The sequence below is a fragment of the Pristis pectinata genome, chromosome 1 (genome assembly GCF_009764475.1).
Source record: "Pristis pectinata isolate sPriPec2 chromosome 1, sPriPec2.1.pri, whole genome shotgun sequence".
Lineage (NCBI taxonomy): Eukaryota > Metazoa > Chordata > Chondrichthyes > Rhinopristiformes > Pristidae > Pristis > Pristis pectinata.
The window spans coordinates 145,571,319-145,595,881 of record NC_067405.1 but is presented as its reverse complement, the minus strand read 5'-3'; the positions used below and the strand labels follow the sequence as shown (position 1 = coordinate 145,595,881).

The 24,563-nt window shown below is 47.3% G+C and overlaps 1 protein-coding gene across 1 annotated transcript in view; it reads right to left on the bottom strand.

The window, feature by feature from the left end:
- Positions 1-23,350, bottom strand: part of LOC127572497 (cytosolic carboxypeptidase 2-like) — a 40,013-nt gene extending 16,663 nt beyond the window's left edge. Inside the window, exons 1-6 of the mRNA XM_052019888.1 lie at positions 23,328-23,350; positions 22,060-22,242; positions 17,441-17,542; positions 12,926-13,073; positions 5,976-6,758; positions 4,063-4,222 (exon numbers count right to left, since the gene is read on the bottom strand). Of these exons, the coding sequence (XP_051875848.1) occupies positions 4,063-4,222; positions 5,976-6,758; positions 12,926-13,073; positions 17,441-17,542; positions 22,060-22,242; positions 23,328-23,340 (1,389 nt within the window). The 5' untranslated portion in view covers positions 23,341-23,350. The remainder of the gene's footprint in view (positions 1-4,062; positions 4,223-5,975; positions 6,759-12,925; positions 13,074-17,440; positions 17,543-22,059; positions 22,243-23,327) is intronic.
- Between the last annotated feature and the right edge of the window lie 1,213 nt (positions 23,351-24,563).

The window sequence follows — 24,563 nt, the reverse complement described above, 5'->3', positions numbered from 1 at the left end:
TGTGGAGACACAGGAGACTGCAGTTGCTGGAACCTGGAGCAACACACAGTCTGCTGGAGGACCTCAGTGGGTCAACCTGATGCAGGGTTTCGACCCGAAACATCGACAGTTCCTTTCCTCCCACAGATGCTGCTCGACCTGCTGAGTTCCTCCAGCAGATTGTTTGATACCACAATTACTAGTTGCATTCAAGTGAGCTACAAGCAGTATAGAACATAGGAATGTAACTTTGCTGATGCATTTGAGATTGAAAGGTTGCTGTAAGGTAAAGGGCTCATGAGTCATGGAGTCATACAGCACAGAGACAGGCCCAACTGGTCCATGCTGACCAAGATTCCCATCTAAGCTAGTCCCATTTCCCCACATCTGACCCATATCCCTCTAAACCTTTCCTATCCATGTACCTGTCCAAGTGCCTTGTAAATGTTGTTAATGTACCTGCCTCAGCCACTTCCTCTGGCAGCTCGTTCCATATACGGACCACCCTCTGGGTGAAAAACTCACCCCTCAGGTTCCTATTAACTATATATTAACTATGACGCTATTACAGCGCCAGCGATCGGGGTTCGATTCCCGTCGCTGTCTGTAAGGAGTCTGTACGTTCTCCCCATGTCTGCGTGGGTTTCCTCCGGGTGCTCTGGTTTCCTTCCACATTGCAAAAGATGTACAGGTAGGTTAATTTGGGTTTAAAATGGGCAGTGCAGACTCATTGGGCCGGAAGGGCCTGTTACCATGTTGTAGATAAAATTTAAAAAAATAAATCTCTGCCCTCTCACCTTACAAGGAGCAAAGGTAATTAAATAGTGGTGAGGCTCAGATTTAGCTTTAATCTGATTTAATGGCAGATAATTTCAAGGGGCCTTTCTCTTCCTGATACCGGATGGGGGGGATTTAATAGGTTATGGCTCAGGAGAAGGCCATTCAGCCCATCATTCTCTCCTATCCAGTTGGTTCCTCTTCACTATCCATATGTTTTGGCAATTTCCCACCGAATGGCAGTGTTGTGTAGCGGGTAGAGCCACTGCCTCACAGCTCCAGAGACTCAGGTTGATCCTAATCTCGGGCGCTCTCTGTGTGGAGTTTGCACGCTCTCCCTGTGACCGCGTGGGTTTCCCCCCGGTGCTCCAGTTCCCTCCCACATCCCAATTGGTGGGTTAGCTGCTGGAAATTAAGCCCCTGGTGTCGGTGGCAGGACAACTGTGGGCAATTGATGGGTGTGTGTAAGAGAGTAGGTTACAGGGAGTGGGATTGATCGAACGGCTCTGCTGGGAGATAGCATAAGCCAGTGGGCCTAATGGTCACCATCCACACTGTAATAAATAACTGGAGCAATAAACAAAAAGTGCTGGAGGTACTCAGCAGGTCGGGCAGCATCCGTGGAGGGAAATAAACAGTCGCTGTTTCGGGCCGAGAGCCTTCATCAGGACTGGAAAGGAAGAGGGCAGAAGCCAGAATAAGAAGGTGGGGGAAGGGTGAGGAGCACCCGCAGGCAGGTGACAGGTGAGTCCAGGTGAGTCCAGGTAAGGGGGGAAGGTAGGTGGGTGGGGGAGAGGGGGGGTGTAGATGTGATAAGCTGAGAGGTGATGGGTAGAAGAGGCCAAGGGCTGACGAAGGAGGAATCCGGTAGGAGAGGGCAGTGGACCATGGAATAAAGGGTGAGGGAGGGGTGGGGGGGGGGGTGGGCAGGTCATCAAGGCGGGGGAAGGGAGCCACAGGAATAAGGGAAGAAAAAGGAGTGGGGGGGGGTGGTAGAAAAGAAGGGGTGGGGTTACCCTCTTCCTTACCAGTCCTGATGAAGGGTCTCGGCCCGAAATGTCGACTGTTTATTTCCCTCCACGGATGCTGCCCGACCCGCTGAGTTCCTCCAGCACTTTGTGTGCGTTGCTCCAGATTCCGGCATCTGCAGAATCTCTTGTGTCTCCAGTAAATAACTGGTAATTGGTTTATTATTGTCACTTGTACCGAGGTACAGTGAAAAACTTGTCTTGCAAACCGATCGTACAGATCAATACATTACACAGTGCATTGAGGTAGTACAAGAGAAAACAATAACAGAATGCAGAATAAAGTGTTACAGTTACAGAGAAAGTGCAGTGCAGGCAGACAATAAGGTGCAAGGTCATAATGAGGTAGATTGTGAGGCCAAGAGTCCGTCTTATCATATGAGAAGTTAAGAATATTAACAACAGGATAGAAGCTGTCCTTGAGCCTGGTGGTATGTGCTTTTAGACTTTTGTATCTTCTGACCGACGGGAGGGGGAAGAAAAGAGAATGTCTGGGGTGGGTGGGGTCGTTGATTATGTTGGCTACTTTACTGAGGCAGCGAGAAGTGTAGAGTCCATGGAGGGGAGGCTGGTTTCCGTGATGCACTGAGCTGTGTCCACAACTCTCTGCAGTTTCTTGCAGTCCTGGACAGAGCAGTTGCCGTACCAAGCCGTGAAGCATCTGGATAGGATGCTTTCTATGGTGCATTGATAAAAATTGGTGAGTGTCAACAGGGACATGCTGAATTTCCTTAGTTTTCTGAGCCTGAGGAAGCTTAACCAACTCAGTTATTATTTCACAGAGGGTGGTTCATATATGCAACGAGCTGCCAGAGGAAGTGGTTGAGGTAGGTACAATAACGACATTTAAAAGACACTTGGACAGATACGTGGATAGGAAAGGTTTAGAGGGATATGGGCCAAACACAGGCAAATGGGACTAGCTTGGTGGACACCATGGTCTGCATGGACCAGTTGGGCCGAAGGGCCTGTTTCCATGCTGTATGACTCTGTGACAGCTCTATCAATCAATATCTTGGCTGATCTTTCACCTCAGAGACTTTATCCTGCAAAAATTCCTTGATTCCCTAATATCCATCAGAGGCACAACCATCAAATTCCTTCAGTGAGTCCACAGCAAACCCTGATATATCGTCTGCTGATGAATAACTGTGATAACATCAACCAGGCTTCTGAAAAAGATGACCTCATAGAGTTATAGAGCTATACAGCATGGAAACAGACCCTTCGGCCCAACTCATCCATGCCGACTTAGGTGCCTACGTTGGTCAGCATGTCCCGTTTGCCCACGTTTGGCCCACATCCCTCTAAACCTTTCCTATCCATGTACCTGTCCAAGTGTCTTATAAACACTGTAATTGTACCCGCCTCTACCACTTCCTCTGGCAGCTTGTTCCCAATACCCACCTTCCTATGAAATATTTACCCTTCAGGTCCCATTTAAATCTTTCCCCTCTCACCTTTAACCTACACCCTCTAGCTTTAGAGTCCCCTACCCTGGGGAAATGTCTGTGGCTATCTCCCCGATCTATGCCCCTCATTATTTTATACACTTCTATAAGGTCACCCCTCAAACTCCTTCGCTCCAGGGAAATAAGTCCAGTCTCTCCTTATAACTCAAGCTCTCCAGTTCCTGCAACATCTTTGCGAATCTCTTCCGCACCCTCTCTAGCTTAATCCTATAGCATAGAAAGCATCCTATCCGGATGCATCACGGCTTGGTACTGCAACTGCTCTGCCCAGGACCGCAAGAAACTGCAGGGAGTTGTGGACACAGCCCAGTGCATCATGGAAACCAGCCTCCCCTCCTTGGACTCTGTCTTTACCTCTCACTGCCATGGTGAAGCAGCCAACATAATCAAAGACCCCACCCACCAGGGACATTCTCTCTTCTCTCCTCTTCCATCGGGTAGGAGATACAGGAGCCTGAGGGCACATACCACTTTCTCTGTAGCTGTGACACTTTACTCTGTACTGTTATTGTTTTTACCTGTACTACATCAATGCACTCTGTACTGACTCAATGTAACTGCACTGTGTAATGAATTGATCTGTACGATCGGTATGCAAGACAAGTTTTCACTGTACCTCGGTACAAGTGACAATAATAAACCAATACCAATACCAGTAATCTCATCCTTCCTATAGCTGGGTGACCAGAACCGCACGCAATACTCCAAGTGCAGTCTTACCAATGTCTTATACAGCTGTAACATGACGTCCCAACTCTATGCCCCATCCGGTGAAGGCAAGTGTGCCTCAATGTCACTGATTGTACCTTGTCGCCGCAGTTCTTGCTCAGCATGAGAGGGAAGACTCTCTGTTTGACACATGTTGACACTGTGCCATGTCCCTGACAGCCGTACATGAAGATATTCTGCTTCCGGCTGTGTCCATGGAAGTCGCAGTAAAGTAAAACAGCTCGCTCCTCCACCAACCTGAAAAGAGGCCAGAATCAGAAGAGCAGAGTCACTGGGAGTGTTAGAGTTCTCCAGCTCTGGGAAATCTTAGCCCAGGGCGCGCTAAAAGACAGTGAACTCAGACAGGATACAAGAGGGTAACATACATCAAATAATCCCTTCTGTCTAAACAATGTCCATATCCCTCCACCCTCCCAGTGCTCCGGTTTCCTCCCACATTCCAAAGATGTACGGGTTAGGAAGTTGTGGGCGTGCTATGTTGGCAACAGAAGTGTGGCGACACTTGCGGGCTGCCCCCAAAACACTCTACGCAAAAGCTGCATTTCACTGTGTGTTTCGATGTACATGTGACTAATAAAGAAATCTTATCTTATCTTATCTTATCTTATCTTATCTTATCTTATCTTATCTTATCTTATCTTATCTTATCTTATCTTATCTTATCGTACATTCATGTGCCTATCTACGAGCCTCTTAAATACCCCTATCGTATCTGCCTCCACCACCACCCCGGCAGCACATTCCAGGCACCCACTACTTTTTGCATAAAAAACTTGCCCTGCACATCTCCTTTAAACTTCCCCCTCTCACCTTAAATGCATGCCCCCTTGTTTTAGACATTTTGACCCTGGGGAAAAGATACTGTCTGCTCTATGTATGCCTTTCATAATCTGATAAACTTCTATCAGGTCTCCCCTCAGCCTTCGCCGCTCCAGAGAGAACAACCCAAGTTTGCCCAAGCTCTCCATATAGCTCATGCTCTCTAATCCAGGCAGCATCCTCGTGAACCTCTTCTGCACCCTCTCCAAAGCCTCCGCTTATCTTCTTGCAATGGGGGCGACCAGGACTGAATGCAATACTCCAGAAACAGCCTAACCAAAGTCTTACAAAGCTGCAACATAACTCTGGAACTCAGGAACAGCCACTGTCTGTAAGGAGTTTGTACATTCCCCCCCGTGTCTGCGTGGGTTTCCTCCATGTGCTCCGGTTTCCTCCCACATTCCAAAGGCGTACAGGTTAGGAAGCTGTGGGCATGCTATGTTGGCGCCTGAAGTGTGGCGACACTTGCGGGCTGCCCCCAGAACACGACGCAAAGGATGCATTTCACTGTGTGTTTCGACGTGTGTGCGTTGTGGAGGGCCATGGCTGTCACGTGACGGCACTGCCCATTCCCTGTTCGAAAGACACACCACTGTCAATCAAGGTTTGGCTCCACCCCACCCATCAGTGCACACCTGACCATTGGTCCCTTGAAGTGCCTTTGTACTTGGCTTCGGGCCATTGGCCTTTTTCAACTACCTGGGCTGGACCCCCCAAGTCCTCCAGCATTATAAAGGGTGCCACATGTGCCTGGTTGGTTCTCTTTGATTGCTCTGAGGAACAGTGGAACAGCACTGGAGGGATCGTTGATGAGGTGTGCACTTCAATACGGTTAGGAGCATTCTAGTTGGCATTCCCGGTAGCATAGAGCAGTGCCTGCACTAAGTCAAGGGGAGGCAGGTATCGTATTGCTTTTCCTTGATTGTCTGTACCCAGTTCGCTGTATGTGCGTGAGTGTATTTTACCCTTGTTGCAATTTTCCCATGCTCGCTATCTGCACGTGTGTTTGTGTTGCCCCCGTTACCTTGTCCCCACGTTTGTCTTTGTAAATAAATCATTTATCTCTAAGACTGTGTTCAGAGTCCTTGTCCTTCGAGACCTTGAATCTGTTTCATAACAATGTGACTGATAAAGAAATCTTATCTAAGATAATTGCACGGTGGCCTCTCACCGTTTGATGAGCCTCCGGGTATACCACACGGGCGGGTAGTGCTCCTTCAGGAAGCTGCGATACTGTCGGTTCAGGTCCCGGCCAGAGAGCGAGCAACGGTAGTTCCCCACAATCACCCCGTCAGGGTTCAGCATTGGCACGATCTTGAAGAGGAAGGTGTCCCGGAGTAGACTGGCATCGGCCGAGTCACCGAGGAGATGGTCGAGGAACCCCTTCATCATCCACGAACTGTTGCTTTCTCCTGGGTGGACGCGGGCAGTCAAGACCACCGCCCTCTTCCCCGCCACCACTTCTGGGCTCTTGGAAGGGTTGGTCACGGTCAGGAGGTACACCATGTTGCCGGCCAGTGAGCGGCAGAGGACCCGGATCTTGCAGAACTTGGACTTGACCGGGTCAGTGGCCACGTCGATCAGGTAGTCCTGGAGGTCGGAGTAGCTGTATGGGTAACAATGGGCGAAGTAGCAAGTGTCAGAGTCGTGGGGGAACTGGAAGGTCCAGGTGAGGGAGTAGAACTGGCGCCTCTCGTCTCCGTGGTTGTTCTTGTAGTACTTGATGTGGGTGCCCACTCTGCGCCAGCCCAGGCGATCCTCTTCAGCGTCCTTGGTGGAGTACATCAGCGGCTTCATGCCCCTGTTGTACAGGCTGCTGGGCTTCATCAGGTTGACGATGGTGAAGCGATAAGGGACGGCCTTCTGCATGTTCTGCACCCGGAAGTAGAACCACTGGGTGTGTCTCGCCGTGTACAGGTCCGTGCGTAAGATCAGGTTGTAGTCGTGTTCCCCGCTGCAGAGGTCATAGAGTCATACGGTCATGGGGTTGTACAGAATTATACAGTCATACACGATCACACAGAGTCATACAGTCATGGAGTCACACAGAATCATACAGTCACACAGGATCACCGTAGAATCATAGAACCATAGAACAGTATGGCACAGTACAGGCCCTTTGGCCCACAATGTTGTGCCGACCTTTAAACCTCGCCTAAAACTATCTAACCCTTTCCTCCCACATATCCCTCTATATTAAATTCCTCCATACGCTTATCTAGTAATTTCTTGAATTTGACCAATGTACCTGCCTCCACCACCGCCCCAGGCAGCGCATTCCATGCCCCAACCACTCTCTGGGTAAAAAACCTTCCTCTGATATCTCCCTTGAACTTCCCACCCATTACTTTAAAGCCATGCCCTCTTGTATTGAGCATTGGTGCCCTGGGAAAGAGGCGCTGGCTGTCCACTCTGTCTATTCCTCTTAATATTTTGTACACCTCTATCATGTCTCCTCTCATCCTCCTTCTCTCCAAAGAGTAAAGCCCTAGCTCCCTTAGTCTCTCCTCATAATCCATACTCTCTAAACCAGGCAGCATCCTGGTAAATCTCCTCTGCACCATTTCCAATGCCTCCACATCCTTCCTATAATGAGGCGACTAGAACTGGACACAGTACTCCAAGTGTGGTCTAACCAGAGTTTTGTAGAGCTGCGTCATTACCTCACGGCTCTTAAACTCGATCCCACGACTTATGAAAGCTGACATCCCATAAGCTTTCTTAACTACTCTATCCACCTGTGAGGCAAATTTCATGGATCTGTGGATATGAACCCCCAGATCCCTCTGCTCCTCTACACTGCCCAGAATCCTGCCATTAACTTTGTACTCCGCCTTGGAGTTTGTCCTTCCAAAGTGTACCACCTCACACTTCTCTGGATTGAACTCCATCTGCCACTTGTCAGCCCAGCTCTGCATCCTATCAATATCCCTCTGCAATTTTCCACAATCCTCTACACTATCCACAACACCACCAACCTTTGTGTCGTCTGCAAACTTGCCAACCCACCCTTCTACCCCCTCAACTAAGACATTAATAAAAATCACGAAAAGTAGAGGTCCCAGAATCGATCCCTGTGGGACACCGCTAGTCACAGCCCTGAACTCTGAATGCACTCCCTCCACCACAACCCTCTTCTTTCTACAGACAAGTCGATTCTGAATCCACATGGCCAAGCCTCCCTGGATCCTACGCCCTCTGACCTTCTGAAGAAGCCTACCATGTGGAACCTTGTCAAATGCCTTACTAAGGAGCAGAATTAGGACATTCGGCCCATTGAGTGTACGCCATCATTCAAACATGGCTGATTTTCCCAACCCCATTCTCCCTCCATCTCCCTGTAACCCTTAACCCCCCCCCCCCCTTACCAATCAAGAACGTATAATCTCTGCCTTCAATACACCTAATGACTTGGCCTCCACAGCCGTCTGTGGCAACGAATTCCACAGATTTACCACCCTTCTCTCTTCACCATTCTCTCTTCTCTCCTCTTCCATCGGGTAGAAGATACAGGAGCCTGAGGGCACGTACCACCAGACTTAAGGACAGCTTCTACCCCACTGTGATAAGACTATTGAATGGTTCCCTTATACAATGAGATGGACTCTGACCTCACGATCTACTTTGTTGTGACCTTGCACCTTATTGCACTGCACTTTCTCTGTAGCTGTGACGCTTTACTCTGTACTGTTATTGTTTTTACCTGTACTACCTCAATGCACTCTGTACTAACTCAATGTAACTGCACTGTCCAATGAATTGACCTGTACAATCGGTTTGTAAGATAAGCTTTTCTCTGTACCTTGGTACAAGTGACAATAATAAACCAATACCAAAACCCTCTGGCTGAAGAAATTCCTCCTCATCTCAGTTCTAAAGGGACATCCCTTTATTCTGAGGCCGTGCCCTTGGATTTTGGACTCTCCCACTGATGGAAACATCCTCTCCACGTCCACCCTATCCAGGCCTTTCAGTATCCGGTAGGTTTCAATGAGATCCCCCCTCGTCCTTCTGAACCCCACTGACATCCATGCCGATAATTTTGCCCATCTGCACTAGATCCTGTTTGCCCCCATTAGGAGTGTATCCTTCTGTGCCTTGCCTATTTAAGTGTCTGAATGTCTTTGAAAGGCAGTGATTGTACCTGATTCCACACCTCCTCTGGCAGTGTACTCCAGATATCATCCACTCTCTGTGTGAAAGGCTTTCTAAGGCGATGGTCAGACCACATTTGGAGTATTGTGAACAGTTTTGGGCCCCGTATCTAAGGAACGATGTGCTGGTGTTGGAGAGGGTCCAAAGGTGGTTCATGAGAATGATCCCCGGGGGTGAAAGGGTTAACGTGTGAGGAGCGTTTGATAGCTCTGGGCCTGTACTCGCTGGAGTATAGAAGGACAAGGGGGGATCTCATTGAAACCTACTGAATATTGAAAGGCCTGGATAAAGCAGACGTGGAGAGGATGTTTCCAGTAGTGGGAGAGTCGAGGACCAGAGGGCACAGCCTCAGAATAGAAGGACGTCCCTTTAGAACAGAGATGAGGAGGAATTTCTTCAGCCAGAGGGTGGTGAATCTGTGGAATTCATTGCCACAGACGGCTGTGGAGGCCAAGTCATCAGGTGTATTTAAAGCGGAGTTTGATAGGTTCTTGATTAGTAAGGGTGTCAAAGGTTACGGGGAGAAGGCAGGAGAATGGGGTTGAAAGGGAAAAATAAATCAGCCATGATGGAATGGAGGAGCAGACTCGATGGGCCGAATGGCCTAATCCTGCTCCTATGTCTTATGGTCTTTTGGCTCTAATAAAACATACCCCTGAGATCTCCAAGGTGGAAGGGAAATCACCAACCGATCAAGAGGCTGGATCATGGAAAAATAGACATCTACTGACCAGCATAGCAACAGACCCTTCAGCCCATCATATTCATGTCAACCATCTGTACTTACAGGGTGGCATGGGGCGCAGCTGGTAGAGCCACTGCCTCATAGCGCCAGAGACCCGGGTTCAATCCTGATGTCAGATGCTGTCTGTGTGGAGTTTGCACGTTCTCCCTGTGACTGTGCGTGGGTTTCCCCCTCGGTGCCCCGGTTTCATCTCACATCCCAACGACGTGCGGGGTCGGTGGGTTAATTGCCCCCGTAGATTCCCCCATGTGTGTAGGTGAGGGGTACGATCAGGGGAAGGGGGAAAACTGGGATTAAAGTCGGATTAGTAAAGTCGGAAGGTTGAGCGAGCTGGGCCTCTTCTCTTTGGAGAGAAGGAGGAGGGTGAGAGGTGGACAAGATGATAAGAGGCAGAGATCGAGTGGACAGTCAGAGACTTTTTCCCAGGGCGACAATGGCTAACACGAGGGGGCATAATTTTAAGGTGATTGGAGAAGGTGATGATGTCAGGGGTAAGTTTTTTACACAGAGTGGTGGGTGCATGGACCGCACTGCTGACAGAGTTTGTGGGGACAGATACATTAAGGACATTTAAGAGACTCTTAGATAGACACATGAATGATAGAAAAATAGGGGGTTATGTGGGAGGGACGGGTTAGATAGATCTTAGAGCAGGATAAAATGTCGGCACAACATTGTGGGCCAAAGGGCCTGTACTGTGCTGTAGTGTTCTATGTTCTATGTTCTATGTTCCAGTGTGAATAGGTGGACGATGGCCGGCATGGACTTGGTGGGCCGAAGGGCCTGTTTCCGTGCTGTACCTCTCCATGATTCCATGGCTCCAATCCCATTTCCCGACCCTTGGCCTGCAGCCCTCTCGTCCTTGGTGACTCAAGTGTTCGTTTAGATACTTTTTAAATCACTTCATGCGTGGACCAGGCGTGTGGTCAGAGCCAGGGTCAGGGTCCAGACCACCAGAGTGAGGAAGGTGGGTGGTCAGAATCCAGGGTGCTTGAGTATTACCTGCTCCCTTTAAACTCTCTGTGTGAGACCGAATACTGAACATCGAACAGTACAGCACAGGAACAGGCCCTTCGGCCCACCATGTTGTGCCGAACTAATTAAACTAGTAACTAACTACCCAACTAAACTAATCCCTTCTGCCGACACAATGTCCATCTCCCTCCATTCTCTGCACAGCCATGTGCCAATCCAAGAGCCTCTTAAACGCCTCTATCATATCTGCCTCCACCACCGCCCCTGGCAGTTCAGGTACCCACCTCACTGTGTAAAAAAAACTTGCCCCGCATATCTCCTTTAAGCTTACTCCCTCTCACCTTAAATGCATTTTCTCTGGTATTAGACATTTCGACCCTGGGAAAAAGATACCAGCTGTCTACTCTATCTATGCCTCTCATAATTTCATAAACTTCTATCAGATCTCCCCTCATCCTCTGCCGCTCCAGAGAAAACAACCCAAGTTTGTCCAACCTCTCCTATCACATGCCCTCTAATCCAGGCAGTATCCTGGTGAACTTCTTCTGCACCCTCTCCAAAGCCTTCGCATCCTTCCTGTAATGGGGGTGACCAGAATTGGATGTAGGCCTAACCTGAGTTTTATAAAGCTGCATCATAACATATCTTGAACTCAGTGCCTCGACTAATCAAGGCAAGCGTGACATACGGCTTCCATCAATGTGCAGACACTTTCAGGGAGCTATGGACCAGGATCCCAAGATCTCTCTGTACATCAACATTGTTAAGGGTCCTGCCATTAACTGTGTACTGTGTACATGTAAAAAAATCCAGTGCAATAAGTGTTTGTTTGGGTATCAATCATATTCAATTGCACCATAGAAAGCATCCTATCCAGATGCATCACGGCTTGGTACAGCAACTGCTCTGCCCGGGACCACAAGAAACTGCAGAGAGTTGTGGACACAGCCCAGCACATCATGGAAACCAGACTCCCATCCGTGGACTCTGTCTGCACTTCTCACTGCCTTGGCCAAACAGCAAACTGTTGTGAGAAATCCACATTAACGACACTGACCCCCACTGACCGGAGGACAACATTGCTCCTCTGATCGGAAGTGATACTACTGTCAATGAAGGTGCAGCTCCACCCACCCCTCAGGTGTGGGAGTACCTTTTGCCTCTGAACTTGCCTGACCACTCTGAACCTGCCTGACCATTGGCTGTGGCAGGAACCTTTGTCTTTGACTCCCACACCATTGGCTTGTTTAAATCACAACAGTGAGGCTCCACCCAGCCTCCTAGCACCATAAAAAGGGCTGCATCCTCTAGCCCTTCCTCTTTTGATGACCCCAGGAGTAGTGAGACAATGCTGCAGAGATCACTGGTAAGAGTACATCACCACATGGTCTGGGAGTGTTTCACTCAGACTCCAGGTAGTATTAGAGCCAATGCTAGTGTGGGACAGGCATTGAAATGTTATGTCCTGAAGTTGTACATCGTTATTGTGTGCTTGTTTGTACCTGTGTGTGTGTGTGTGTGTGTGTATGTGTGTATCAGTGTGTGTACCAGTGTGTGTGTGTGTGAGTGTATTTTACCCCAGTTGCGATCCCCTCTCGTGTTCGTGGTATCCTGTGCGTGAGTGAGCGTGTGTCTGTTCCCATCCATTCTGTCCCGTGTTTGCCTTTGTGATTAAACTAGTTTTGGTCTACAAAGCTCGTGTCCAGAGTCCTTGATCCTTAAGACAATAAAGAATGATTTCACACAACACCAACGTAATCAAAGACCCCACGCACCCGGGTCATTCTCTCTTCTTCCCCCCTCCCATCAGGCAGAAGGTACAGGAGCCTGAGGGTACGTACCACCAGGCTCAAGGACAGTTTCTATCCCATGGTGAGAAGACTATTGTATGGTTCCCTTAAACATTGAGACTCTTGACCTCACAATCTACCTTGTTGTGACCTTGCACCTTATTGTCTACCTGCAATGCACTTCCCTGTAGCTGTGACACTTTACTCTGTACTCTGTTATTGTTTTTACCTGTACTACATCAATGCACTCTGTACTAACTCAATGTAACTGCACTGTGTAATGAATCGATCTGTACAATCGGTATGCAAGACAAGTTTTTAACTGTACCTCGGTACAAGCGACAATAATAAACCAATACCAATACCAATTGTCCAGACATTTGACAGTCCAGCAGTACCAAAGTCCCAAGGATGTTGATTATCGGAGTTTTACCTCACTCTGTGTGAAATACGTACACTTTCAGAACTTTCTGCAGGTTTCCACACTCGAAGCGAGCCTCAAATATCAGCGTGTTGTCCTGCTTGTCGAGGTTAATGGCTGCCTGGGTCAGGGGCTGGGAACTGCCACCCACCCGTGAGAAGGTGAAGAAAGGTTCCGAGTTAGCTGCAAGACAGATGCACCAATGTAAACCAGTGATGTCCTTCAGGCATGAGGAGCACTCCATTTGGACCTTTGAAGTCCCCACTGTATATTGCACTCAGCACAGAAACAGGCCCTTCGGCCCAAATTGTCCATGCCAACCAAGTAGCCTACCTGAGTTAGTCCCATTTGCCTGTGTTTGGCCCATATCCCTCTAAACCCTTCCTATCTATGTCTTGAGACCACGTACCACCAGGCTCAAGGACAGCTTCTATCCCGCTGTTATAAGACCCTAGTATGATAAGATGGACGCTTGACCTCACGATCTACCTTGTTTTGATCTTGTACCTTATTGTCTGCCTGCACTGCACTTTCGATGTAACTGTAACACTTTATTCTGCATTCTGTTATTGTTTATGACCTCACGATCTACCTTGTTGTGACCTTGCACCTTATTGCACTGCACTTTCTCTGTAGCTGTGACACTTTACTCTGTACTGTTATTGTTTTTACCTGTACTACATCAATGCACTCTGTACTAACTCAATGTAAACGCACTGTGTAATGAATTGATCTGCACGATCGGTATGCAAGACAAGTTTTTCACTGTACCTCGGCACAAGTGACAATAATAAACCAATACCAATACTAATACTACCTCAATGCACTTATGATCTGCATGGATGTCATGCAAGCAAAAGCTTTTCACTGTATCCCGGTACATGTGACAATAATAAACCAATACCAATTACCAATTTATTGTACCCACCTCTACTACCTCTTCTGGCAGCTCATTCCACATACCCACCACCTTCTGTATGAAATACTTGTCCCTCAGCGCCCCTTAAAACATCTTTCCCCTCTCACCTTCAACCTATGCCCTCTAGTTTTAGACTCCCCTACTGTGGGGAAAAGACTGTCACCCTTGACCTTATCCATGCCCCTCATGATTTTATAAACCTTGATAATGTCACCCCTCAGCCTCCTTCACTCCAGGGAGAACAGTCCCAGCCTGTCCAGCCTCTCCTTATAACTCAAGCCCTCCAGTCCCGGTAATATCCTTGTGAACCTTTTCTGCACGCTCTCCAGTTTAAGGACATCCTTCCTATAGCTAGTCTGCACCAAGATCTCAAAGAGATGTTAGACTCGTCATTAGCAAATGCAAGTACCTACCTAATGACTGGGAAGCCAGTATCAGCTTGGGATGTGATGCATCATCCTATATCATTAGTCTAAGTCACGTTGAAGTCTTTCAAATATGAGGACGAGCCCAAACTGACCAATTGCAATTCTTGTAATAAGATGGACTCCTACCTCATAATCTACCTCGTTATGGCCTTGCACTTTATTGTCTGCCTGCACTGCACTTTCTCTGTAACTGTAACACTTTATTCTGCATTCTGTTATTGTTTTACCTTGTACTACCTCAATGCACTGTGTAATGAATTAATCTGTATGAACAGTATGCAAGACAAGTTTTTCACTGCACCTCGGTACATGTGACAATAATAAACCGATTCTTCATTCAGCAAAGGGAGAGGAGTGTCACTTATAGTGATAAAAAGGGCCATCACAGACAGACAGGAGAAATGGTAGGGAAATTAAACAAAGATTATGCGTCCTTACTGTAGGAAGGGAGGACATCAGAGAGGGATCGTCTATTGAGTCAGTGTGGATGGAAGTCAGAAATAGGAAGGGAGCAATCATTTTATTGGGAGTATTCTATAGGTCCCCAAATAGCCATTGGGACACTGAGGAACAGATTGGGAGGCAGATTTTGGAAACGTGCTAAAATAACAGGGTTGTTGTCATGGGTGATTTCAACTTCCCTAATATTGATTGGCACCTCCTTAGTGCAAAAGGTTTAGATGGGGCAGAATTTGTTACATGTGTCCAGGAAGGATTCCTGACACAGTATGTGGAGAGGCTGACTAGAGGAGAGGCCATTCTGACCTGGTACTAGGCAATGAGCCTGATCAGGTGACAGACCTCTCGGTGGGAGAGCATTTCGGGGATAGTGACCACAACTCCCTGACCTTTACCATAGCCATGGACAAGGATAGGAGCAGACATTATGGCAAAGTATTTAGGGGGAGGGCAAATTACGATTGTATTTGGCAGGAACTTGGGAGCGTAAACTGGGAACAGATGTTCTCTGGTAAATGCACCACAGAAATGTGGAGGTTGTTTAGGAACCACTTGCATGGGGTTCCAGATGGGTTTGACCCACTGAGACAGGGAAAAGATGGCAGGGTGAAGGAACCATGGTTAACAAGAGAGGTGGAAGGTTTAGTAAAGGGGAAGAAGGAAGCATATTTAAGGTTTAGGAAGCAAAAATCAGATAGGGCTCTTGAGAGTTATAAGGTAGCCAGGAAAGAGCTTAAGAAGGATTTAGGAGAGCTAGAAGGGGGCATGAGAAGACCTTGGCAAGTAGGGTTAAGGAAAACCCCAAGGTGTTCTACATGTACGTGAGGAACGAGAGGATGACTAGGATGAGGGTAGGATGGCTCAGGGATAAGGGGGGAGAAATGTGTCTGGAGGCAAAGGAGGTAGGGGAGGTCCTGAATGAATATTTTCCTTCAGTGTTCCCCAGTGAGAGGGGCTTAGACGAAGGGGAGGTTAGCGTAGAACTGGCAAATATGTTCTACGCTAAGAAAGAAGCAGTGTTGGAGCTAATAAAAAGCATTAGGATAGATAAGTCACCAGGGTTGGACAGGATATAACCCAGATTACCATGGAAAGAGATTGCTGGAGCATTAATGATGATCTTTGAGTCCTCCCTGGACACAGGAGTGGTACCGGAGGATTGGAGGATGGCAAACGTTGTTCCATTGCTCAAGAAAGGTAAAAGCGATCATCCTGGGAATTATAGACCAGCTGGTCTTACGTCAGTGGTGGGCAAAGTATTGGAGAGGATTCTTAGGGACAGGATTTATGAACATTCAGAGAAGTCTATGTCTTATTAGGCATAGTCAACGTGGCTTTGTGAAGGGCAGGTCGTGCCTCAAAAGCCTAATAGAGTTTTTTGAGGAAGTGACAAGACAGATTGATGAAGGTAGTGCAGTAGATGTTGTATATATAGATTTTAACAAGGTGTTTGAAAAGGTTCCCCATGGTAGGCTCATCCAGAAAGTCATAAGGTATGGGATCCATGGAAAATTGGCTGTGTGGATTTGAAATTGGCTTGCCCACAGAAGGCAGAGAGTAGTTGTAGAAGGGGAGTATTCAACCTGGAGGTCGGTGACTAGTGGTGTTCTGCAGCTCTGGACCCCTGCTCTTTGTGATTTTTATAAATGATTTGGATGATGACGTGGAAGGGTGGGTTGGTAAGTTTGCAGATGACACAAGGTTAGTGGTGCAGTAGATAGCAAAGAAGGTTGTCGTAGTTGCAACAGGATATTGACAGGATGCAGAGTTGGGCAGAGAAGTGGCAGATGGAGTTCAATCAGGAGAAGTGTGAAGTGATACACTTTGGAAGAACGAACTTTAAGGCAAAGTACATGGTTAATGGCAGGATTCTTAACAGTGTGGAGGAACAGAGGGATCTTGGGGTTCTAGTACATAGATCCCTCAAAGTCGCCGTGCAAGTTGGTAGGGTGGTTAAAAAGACATATGGTGTGCTGGCCTTCATTAGCCGGGGGATTGAGTTCAAGAGTGGAGAGGTAACGTTGCAGCTCTATAGGACTCTGGTTAGACCACACTTGGAGTATTGTGTTCAGTTCTGGTTGCCTCATTATAGGAAGCTTTAGAGAGGGTGCAGAGGAGGTTTACCAGGATGCTGCCAGGATAGGAGAGCACATCTTATGAGGATAGGTTGAGCGAGCTAGGGCTTTTCTCTTTGGAGGGACGGAGGATGAGAGGAGATTTTAAAGAGGTGTGTAAGGCGTGACAAAGTTGATAGCCGGCATCTTTTCCCCAGGGTGGCACTGGCCAGTACTAGAGGTCACCTGTTCAAGGTGCGTGGAGGAAAGCTCAGGGGAGATGTCAGAGGAAGGTTTTTTACACAGAGAGTGGTGGGTGCCTGGAATACACTGCCAGGGATGGTGGTAGGGGCCGATACGATAGGGTTATTTAAGAGGCACATGGACGAAAGAAAAATAGAGGGTTATGGGAGGTGAAGTAGAGAGGGGGATGGATTGAGTGGGTTTATGTAGGTCGGCACAACATCGTGGGCTGAAGGGCCCGTACTGTGCTGTAATGTTCTATGTTCTCTGTTCTATCCTCAGCATGGGGTCCTTCAGAACTTATCCGCTCTGGTTCCCATCACAGCCTCGGTCCGTGGCTGCAGTTTGAACATTTAAGAATCTAAGAAGAGCTTCTTATAAGTAACACAAGCTCTTGCACTTGAGCACATTACAACCGACCAGGGAACATGTCGACCATTTCCATACCTTTGCTGGTGACATAAACCACTTCACCCTCTTCAGTGTAGATTGGTGCTTCTTCCAAACCAGTTACAAGGTAGAGAGGTTCTGGTCCTAATGGAACTCCCTCTGTAAAATGTGAGAGATGGTCAGGCCTTGCAGCAAGACTCCAGAGTCGTAGGAGACACAAGAGACTGCAGATGCTGGAACAATCTGCTGGAGGAACTCAGGGGGTCGAGCAGCATCTGTGGGGGGGAAAGGAATTGTCAATGTTTCAGATCGAAACCCTGTGTCAGCTCTGCTGACAATTCCTCTCCCCCCACAGATGCTGCTCGACCCACTGAGTTCCTCCAGCAGATTGTTTGTTGCTCTAGAGTCATAGAGTCGTACAGCAGGGAAACAGACCCTTCAGCCTAACGAGTCCACATTAACCATCAATTACCCATTGATTAATCCCAATTTATTCTCCCCACATTCCCATCAACTCCCCTCAGGATTCTACCCCTCACCTACACAAAAGTAGAATTTTAAAATGACTGATTAACCTACTAATCTGCACACCTTTGGGATGTGGGAGGAAACCAGAGCACTCGGGGTAAACCCACACAGTCACAGGGAGAATGTGCAAACTCCACGCAGACAGCACCCGAGGTCAGGATCGAAACCGGGTTGTGGAACTGTGAGGCAGGGTTCTACCCACGTGATTCTGTAGTCTACTAGACTGAGGGGATACACTGAGGCCAAATTTCCTTGGAGCTGTTTCGAGTCAGTAAACGTCTAGCAGAAGTTCAAAGTAAAGTCAAAGTCGAGTCTATTGTCAGATGCACAAGTCCATGTGTGTACGGGTGCAATGAAAAACTTACTTGCAGCAGCATCACAGGCACAGAGCACCAGATAAGACAAGATAAGATAAGATGATATCGTTATTAGCCACATGTACATCGAAACACACAGTGAAATGCATCTTTTGCGTAGAGTGTTCTGGGGGCAGCCCACAAGTGTAGCCACGCTTCCGGCGCCAACATAGCATGCCCACAACTTCCTAACCCGTACGTCTTTGGAATGTGGGAGGAAACCGGAGCACCCGGAGGAAACCCACCCAGGCACGGGGAGAACGTACAAGCTCCTTGCAGACAGCGGCGGGAATTGAACCCGGGTCACTGGCGCTGTAATAGCATTACGCTAACCGCTACACTACCGTGTCTGCCCGTTCACAAAAGCAGCATTCACAAAAAAATATTCAACGTGAATTATACACACTTTTTACAACAAAGAATACAATTCGAACAAAAAAGGACGAAGTCCCCTTTAGTGAAAAGTGATCAAAGTGGTCATAGTGTTGCTTTACTGTAGTGATTAGGGTTGTGCCGGTTGGTTCAAGAACCGAATGGTTGAAGGGAAGTAGCTGTTCCTGAACCTGGTGGTGTGGGACTTCAGGCTTCTGTACCTCCTGCCCAATGGGAGCTGCGAGAAGATGGCACGGCCCAGATGGTGGGGATCTTTGATGATGGATGTTGCCTTCTTGAGGCAGCGCCTCCTGTAGATACTCCCGATGGTGGGGAGGGATGTGCCCGTGATGTATTGGACAGAGTCCACTGCTCTCTGCAGCTTCTTACGTTCCTGCGCATTCGAATTGCCGTCCCAGACCGTGATGCAACCAGTCAGGATACTTTCAACAGTACATCTGTAGAAGTTTGTCAGAGTGTTCGGTGATGAGCTGAACCTCCTTCACCTACTGAAAGAAGTAAAGTCGCTGGCACACCTTCTTCGTGATTGCATCAATGTGCTAGGCGTAGGACAGGTCATCTGATATGTTAACACTCAGGAATTTAAAGCTGCTGACTCTCTCCACCGCCGATCCCCCCAATGTAGACTAGCACATGTTCACCCTCCTTCCCCTTCCTGAAGTCAACGACCAGCTCTTTAGTTTAACTGACGTTGAGCGAGAGGTTGTTGTTGTGGCACTGCTCACCCAGGCGTCCTGTTTCTGAGAAAGGTCAGTCCCACTTGAGTGTGTAAGTAAGAGAGAAGCTGGGGAACTTTAACAATTTTAACAAATCAGCTGATGCTGTAAGCTTTGTTTGTTCATTCTCTCAAAACGGTTGAAGCCTAACATCGCAGAATGTAGGGAAATTGCATAGATTTAGGAAGTTAGCCAAAAACAAGAGCATCTGTCACAACCACAGGACCTTCGAAAATACTTTGCCGTGAATGAGGAATTTCTGAAGGAAAGTCACTGGTGTGAGAAACACAGCAGACTATTTGCATTCAGTAAAGTCCCACCCACTGCACCGTGATAATGAACAATCTGTAGTAAACACTGGGAAGGATATCCCTGCTCTTACATACATACAGTACATACCAGTTAGGAACAGCAGTAGGACACTCAAGCCTACCCTGCCATCTAGGAAGACCTTGGTGCACTGATGATAATCTCAGCTCTGCATTCTCATCTCTACACAGTAACATTCCATTTCCTTGTTTCTCAAGTATCCATCCACCTCGGCCTCAACAATATTCAAAGTCTCTGCGCCCACCACCCTTTGAGGAGGAGAGTTCCACGGACCCGTGACCTGATCACAACATTTAAGAAGCGTCCAGACAAATATCTGAGTCACTGAGGCATTAGAGGGCTACGGGGCAAATTCGGGCAGATGGGACTACTGTTTTGGTCAGCATGGATATGTTGGGCTGAAGGGCCTGGTTCTGTGCTATGACTGCCAAGAGCAAAATCTTCACCCCATCTCTGACTTAAATGGATGGCCCCTGAAAGTCATAGAGTCATACAGCACGGAAACAGGCCCTTCGGCCCAATTTGTCCGTGCTGACCAAGGTGCCTTCCTGAGCTAGTCCCATTTGCCCGCTTTTGGCCCGTATCCCTCTCAACCTTTCCTATCCATGTACCTGTCCAACTGTCTTTTAAATGTTGTAATTGTACCTGCCTCAACCACTTCCTCTGGCTGCTGATTCCAGGTGCCCATCACCCTCTGTGTGAAAAGGTTGCCCCTCAGGTCCCTTTTAAATCTTTCCCCTCAATCCTATGCCCTCTAGTTTTGGATTCCTCTACTCTGGGGAAAAGACTATGACCATCCACCTTATCTCTGCCCCTCATGATTTTATGAAACTCTATAATGTCACCCCACAGTCTCCTAGGCTCCAGGGAGAAAAGCGCCAGCCTGTCCGACCTCTCCTTACAACTCAAACCCTCTAGTCCTGGTAAAATCCTCATAAATCTTTTTTGCACCATTTCCAGTTTAATGAAATCCTTCCTACAGCAGGGCGACCCAAACTGTACACAGTGCTCCAAATGTGGCCTTACCAATGTCTTGTACACCGTAATGTGACATCCCAACTCCTCTTCTCAATACCCTGACCAATGAAGGCCAGTGTGCCAAATGCCTTCTTCACCACCCTATTTACCTGCGTCACTACTTACAGGGAACTATGTATCTCTACCCTTCTCTGTTTTACAACATTCTCCAGGGCCCTGCTATTTACTGTGTAAGTTTTGTCTTGTTTTATCTGACCAAAATGCAACACCTCATATTTACCTGAATTAAACTCCATCTGCCATACCTTTGCCCACTGGCCCAGTTGATCTTAATCTTAGACAATCTTCTTCACCGTCCCCTATGCTACCAAGTTTAGTGCCATCTGCAGATTTACTAACCATCCCACCCACACTCTCATCCAGCTCGTTAATACAGATGACAAACAAAAGCGGACCCAGCACCAACCCCTGCGGCACACCGCTGGTCACAGGCCTCTAGTCTGAAAAATAACCCTCCACTGTCACCCTCTGTCTCCTGCCATCACGTCAATCTTGTATCCATATAGCTAGCTTGTCCTGAATCTCATGTGATCTAATCTTATTTTTAAACAATGACCCTCCCCTCACCAATTGTTATCGATGCACCATAGAAAGCATCCTATCCAGATGCATCACAGCTTGGTACAGCAACTGCTCTGTCCGTGACCCCAAGAAACTGCAGAGAGTTGTGGACACAGCTCAGCACATCACAGAAATCAGCCTCCCCTCCATGGACTCTGTCTACACTTCTCGCTGCCTTGGTAAAGCAGACAAAATAATCAAAGACCCACCCACCTGGGGCATTCTCTCTTCTCCCCCCTCCCATCAGGCAGAAGATACAAAAGCCTGAAAGCACGTACCACCAGGCTCAAGGACAGCTTCTATCCCACTGTTATAAGACTATTGAACTGTTCTTTATACGATGAGATGGACTCTTGACCTCACAATCTATCTTGCTATGACCTTGCACCTTATTGTCTGCCTGCACTGCACTTTCTCTGTAACTGTAACACTTTATTCTTTATTCTGTTATTGTTTTCCCTTGTACTACCTCGATGTACTGATGTGATGAAATGATCTGTATGGATGGCATGCAAAACAAAGATTTTCACTGTACCTCAGTACGTGTGACAATAATAAACAAATTTATTTATTTATTTATCCCTAGTTCTAGACTCTCCTACAAGAGGACACATCTCGTGCACCCTGTCAAGACCTCTCAGGATCTTTTAATCATCCCCTCTCAATCTTCTAATCCCCAGAAGATACAAGCCTAGCCCCGTCAAACTTCTCCACACGAGACAGCCCATCATTTCAGGTGTTAGTCTGGTCTCACCAATATGTCTAATCCGCTCCTTAATGACCTCACACTCCTGGGGCCAGCACACCGATTGGCCTGTCCGTTTGGTGGACAGGCCATGAAGATCCCAAGGTTCACGTAAGCGACGGACAAGCCCTCCAAAGCCATCCTCGATCACAATCTGTGTCGTGCGAGGGAAGAGCAGCTGTTTCTGGAACCCTGCAAGGGAAGAGAAGAAAATACCCATAATATGTACATTGTATTATCAACTACTTTCAGCATTAAAACATCGGGTACACAGGAGACTGCAGATGCTGGAAATCTGGAGCAACACACAAAGGCATTGGAGGGACTCAGCGGGTCAGGCAGCATCTGTGGGGGACGTTTCGGGTTGGGACCTTTCATCAGGACTTGCTACCATTGGGTAGGAAGTTAGGGCAAGTAAGAAACTTATAAACTTGGCAGGCAGGAAATAACTTACAATGCATTAGACAATGCATGTCACATACTTAAACGTCACTTAAGCATAACAGACAATAAACTGAGACCCTGATGCACAAAGTCAAATCAAAATTAAAAAACCTGCAGATGCTGGAAATCTGAAATTAAGAAAAACCAGAAAATGCTGGAAAGACTCTGAAACATGTTGGATGGGAATATACGAGGAATAGTTAGCAAGTTTGCAATGACACTAAAGCAGGTGGTGTCATAGAGAGTGAAGAATTGCAGCAGGATCTTGATCGGCTGGGTAGGTGGACTGAGGAATGGCAAATGGAGTTTAATTCAGATAAGTGCAAAGTGTTACACTTTGGAAGCTCTCGCTGCCTCAGTAAAGCAGACAACATAATCAAAGATCCCTCCGACCCTGCACATTCTCTCTGCTCCCCCCTTCTAGCGAGCAGAAGGTACAAGAGCTTGAAAACATGTACCACCAGGCTCAAGGACAGCTTCTATCTCACTGTTATAAGACTCTCGAATGGACCTTTTGCACGTTAAAGATGAACTCTTGACCTCACAATCTACCTTGTTATGGCCTTGCACCTTATTGTCTGCCTGCACTGCACTTTCTCTGTAGCTGTAACACCTTATTCTGCATTCTGTAATTGCTTTTCTTTTATAATACCTCAATGTACTGACGCTTTTGAAATGATCTGTATGGATGACGTGCAAAACCCTATCTCGGTACATATGACAATAATAAACAAATTCAATTCAATTCAAATTCAAAAAGAAACATGTTACATTTGTGTGTTCCCTTTTGCCTCAATTCATAGTGTAAGTAAAAAATCCAGTCACCAGTTGACCTTCCACATCCATGAAGCTGGCCTGTTATCATAATCCGTCTTATTCCAGGCACTGGGTTACAGGAACTGAAGATTCGGGTGAAGCTGTGACAAGGAAAATGTGTGGAAATCACTGTAACTGGCGAAGTGTAACAGGAAGAGAGTGTGCGTAATAGGCAAAACTTTCCGTGGGAGTTGAGAAAGCTTGGTGCTGGCAAGAAAAGCAGGTATGTGCAGTGGAAGGCTTGCATTTAACAAACACAGTCAGACTTAGAAAACTAATACCCTAACTTAGAAGTTCTGGCAGGCAATGGAGCCTCTCTTAGCTCACATTTGTCATCTGAACCTCACTAAACTCCTGTTTTATCTCATTGTCACAAGATCACAAGACAAGGGAGCAGAAGTACGCCATTCGGCCCATCGAGTCTGCTCCATGAGCTAGGAAAAGAAAAAAAGAAAGGGGAAAAAAACTATTCCTTTCTAGCCCCAATTCTCAGCCTTATCCTCATATCCCTTGATACCTTGACTAATTAGATACCCCTCAATCTCCTCCTTAAACACCCCCAATGACCGGGCCTCCACTGCTGTACGTGGCAAAGAATTCCACAAATTCACTACCCTCTGGCTAAAGAAATTTCTCCTCATCTCTGTTTTAAACCTGTACCCTCTAATTCTAAGATGGTGCCCTCTAGCCTGGACTCACCCACCAAGGGAAACAGCTTAGCCACATCTACTCTGTCCAGTCCTTTCAACATTAGAAATGTTTCTATGATCGATACTGCTTGAGGAGAGAGAAAAATTATCTTGTGCCTCACCTCAACCTCCTCATCTGCTTCCTCGGAGCCAAAAATAACACGAGTTGAAAAATACAATGACTATAATATTTTAAAAGCTGGATTTTCAAACCCATGGGAGGTGCGTGAGGGTAAATTGGTAAATTGGTTTATTATTGCCATGTGTACCAAGGTACGGTGAAAAACTTGTCTTGCATACCGTCCGTACAGATCATTTCATTACACAGTGCATTGAGGTAGTACAAGGGAAAACAATAACAGAATGCAGAATAAAGTGTCACAGCTACAGAGAAAGTGCAGTGCAGGCAGACAATAAGGTGCAAGGTCATAACGAGGTAGATTGTGAGGTCAAAAGTCCATCTTATCGCACTGGGGGCCATTCAATAGTCTTATAATAGTGAGGTAGAAGCTGTCCTTGAGCCTGGTGGTACATGCTTTCAGGCTTTTGTATCTTTTGCCCGAT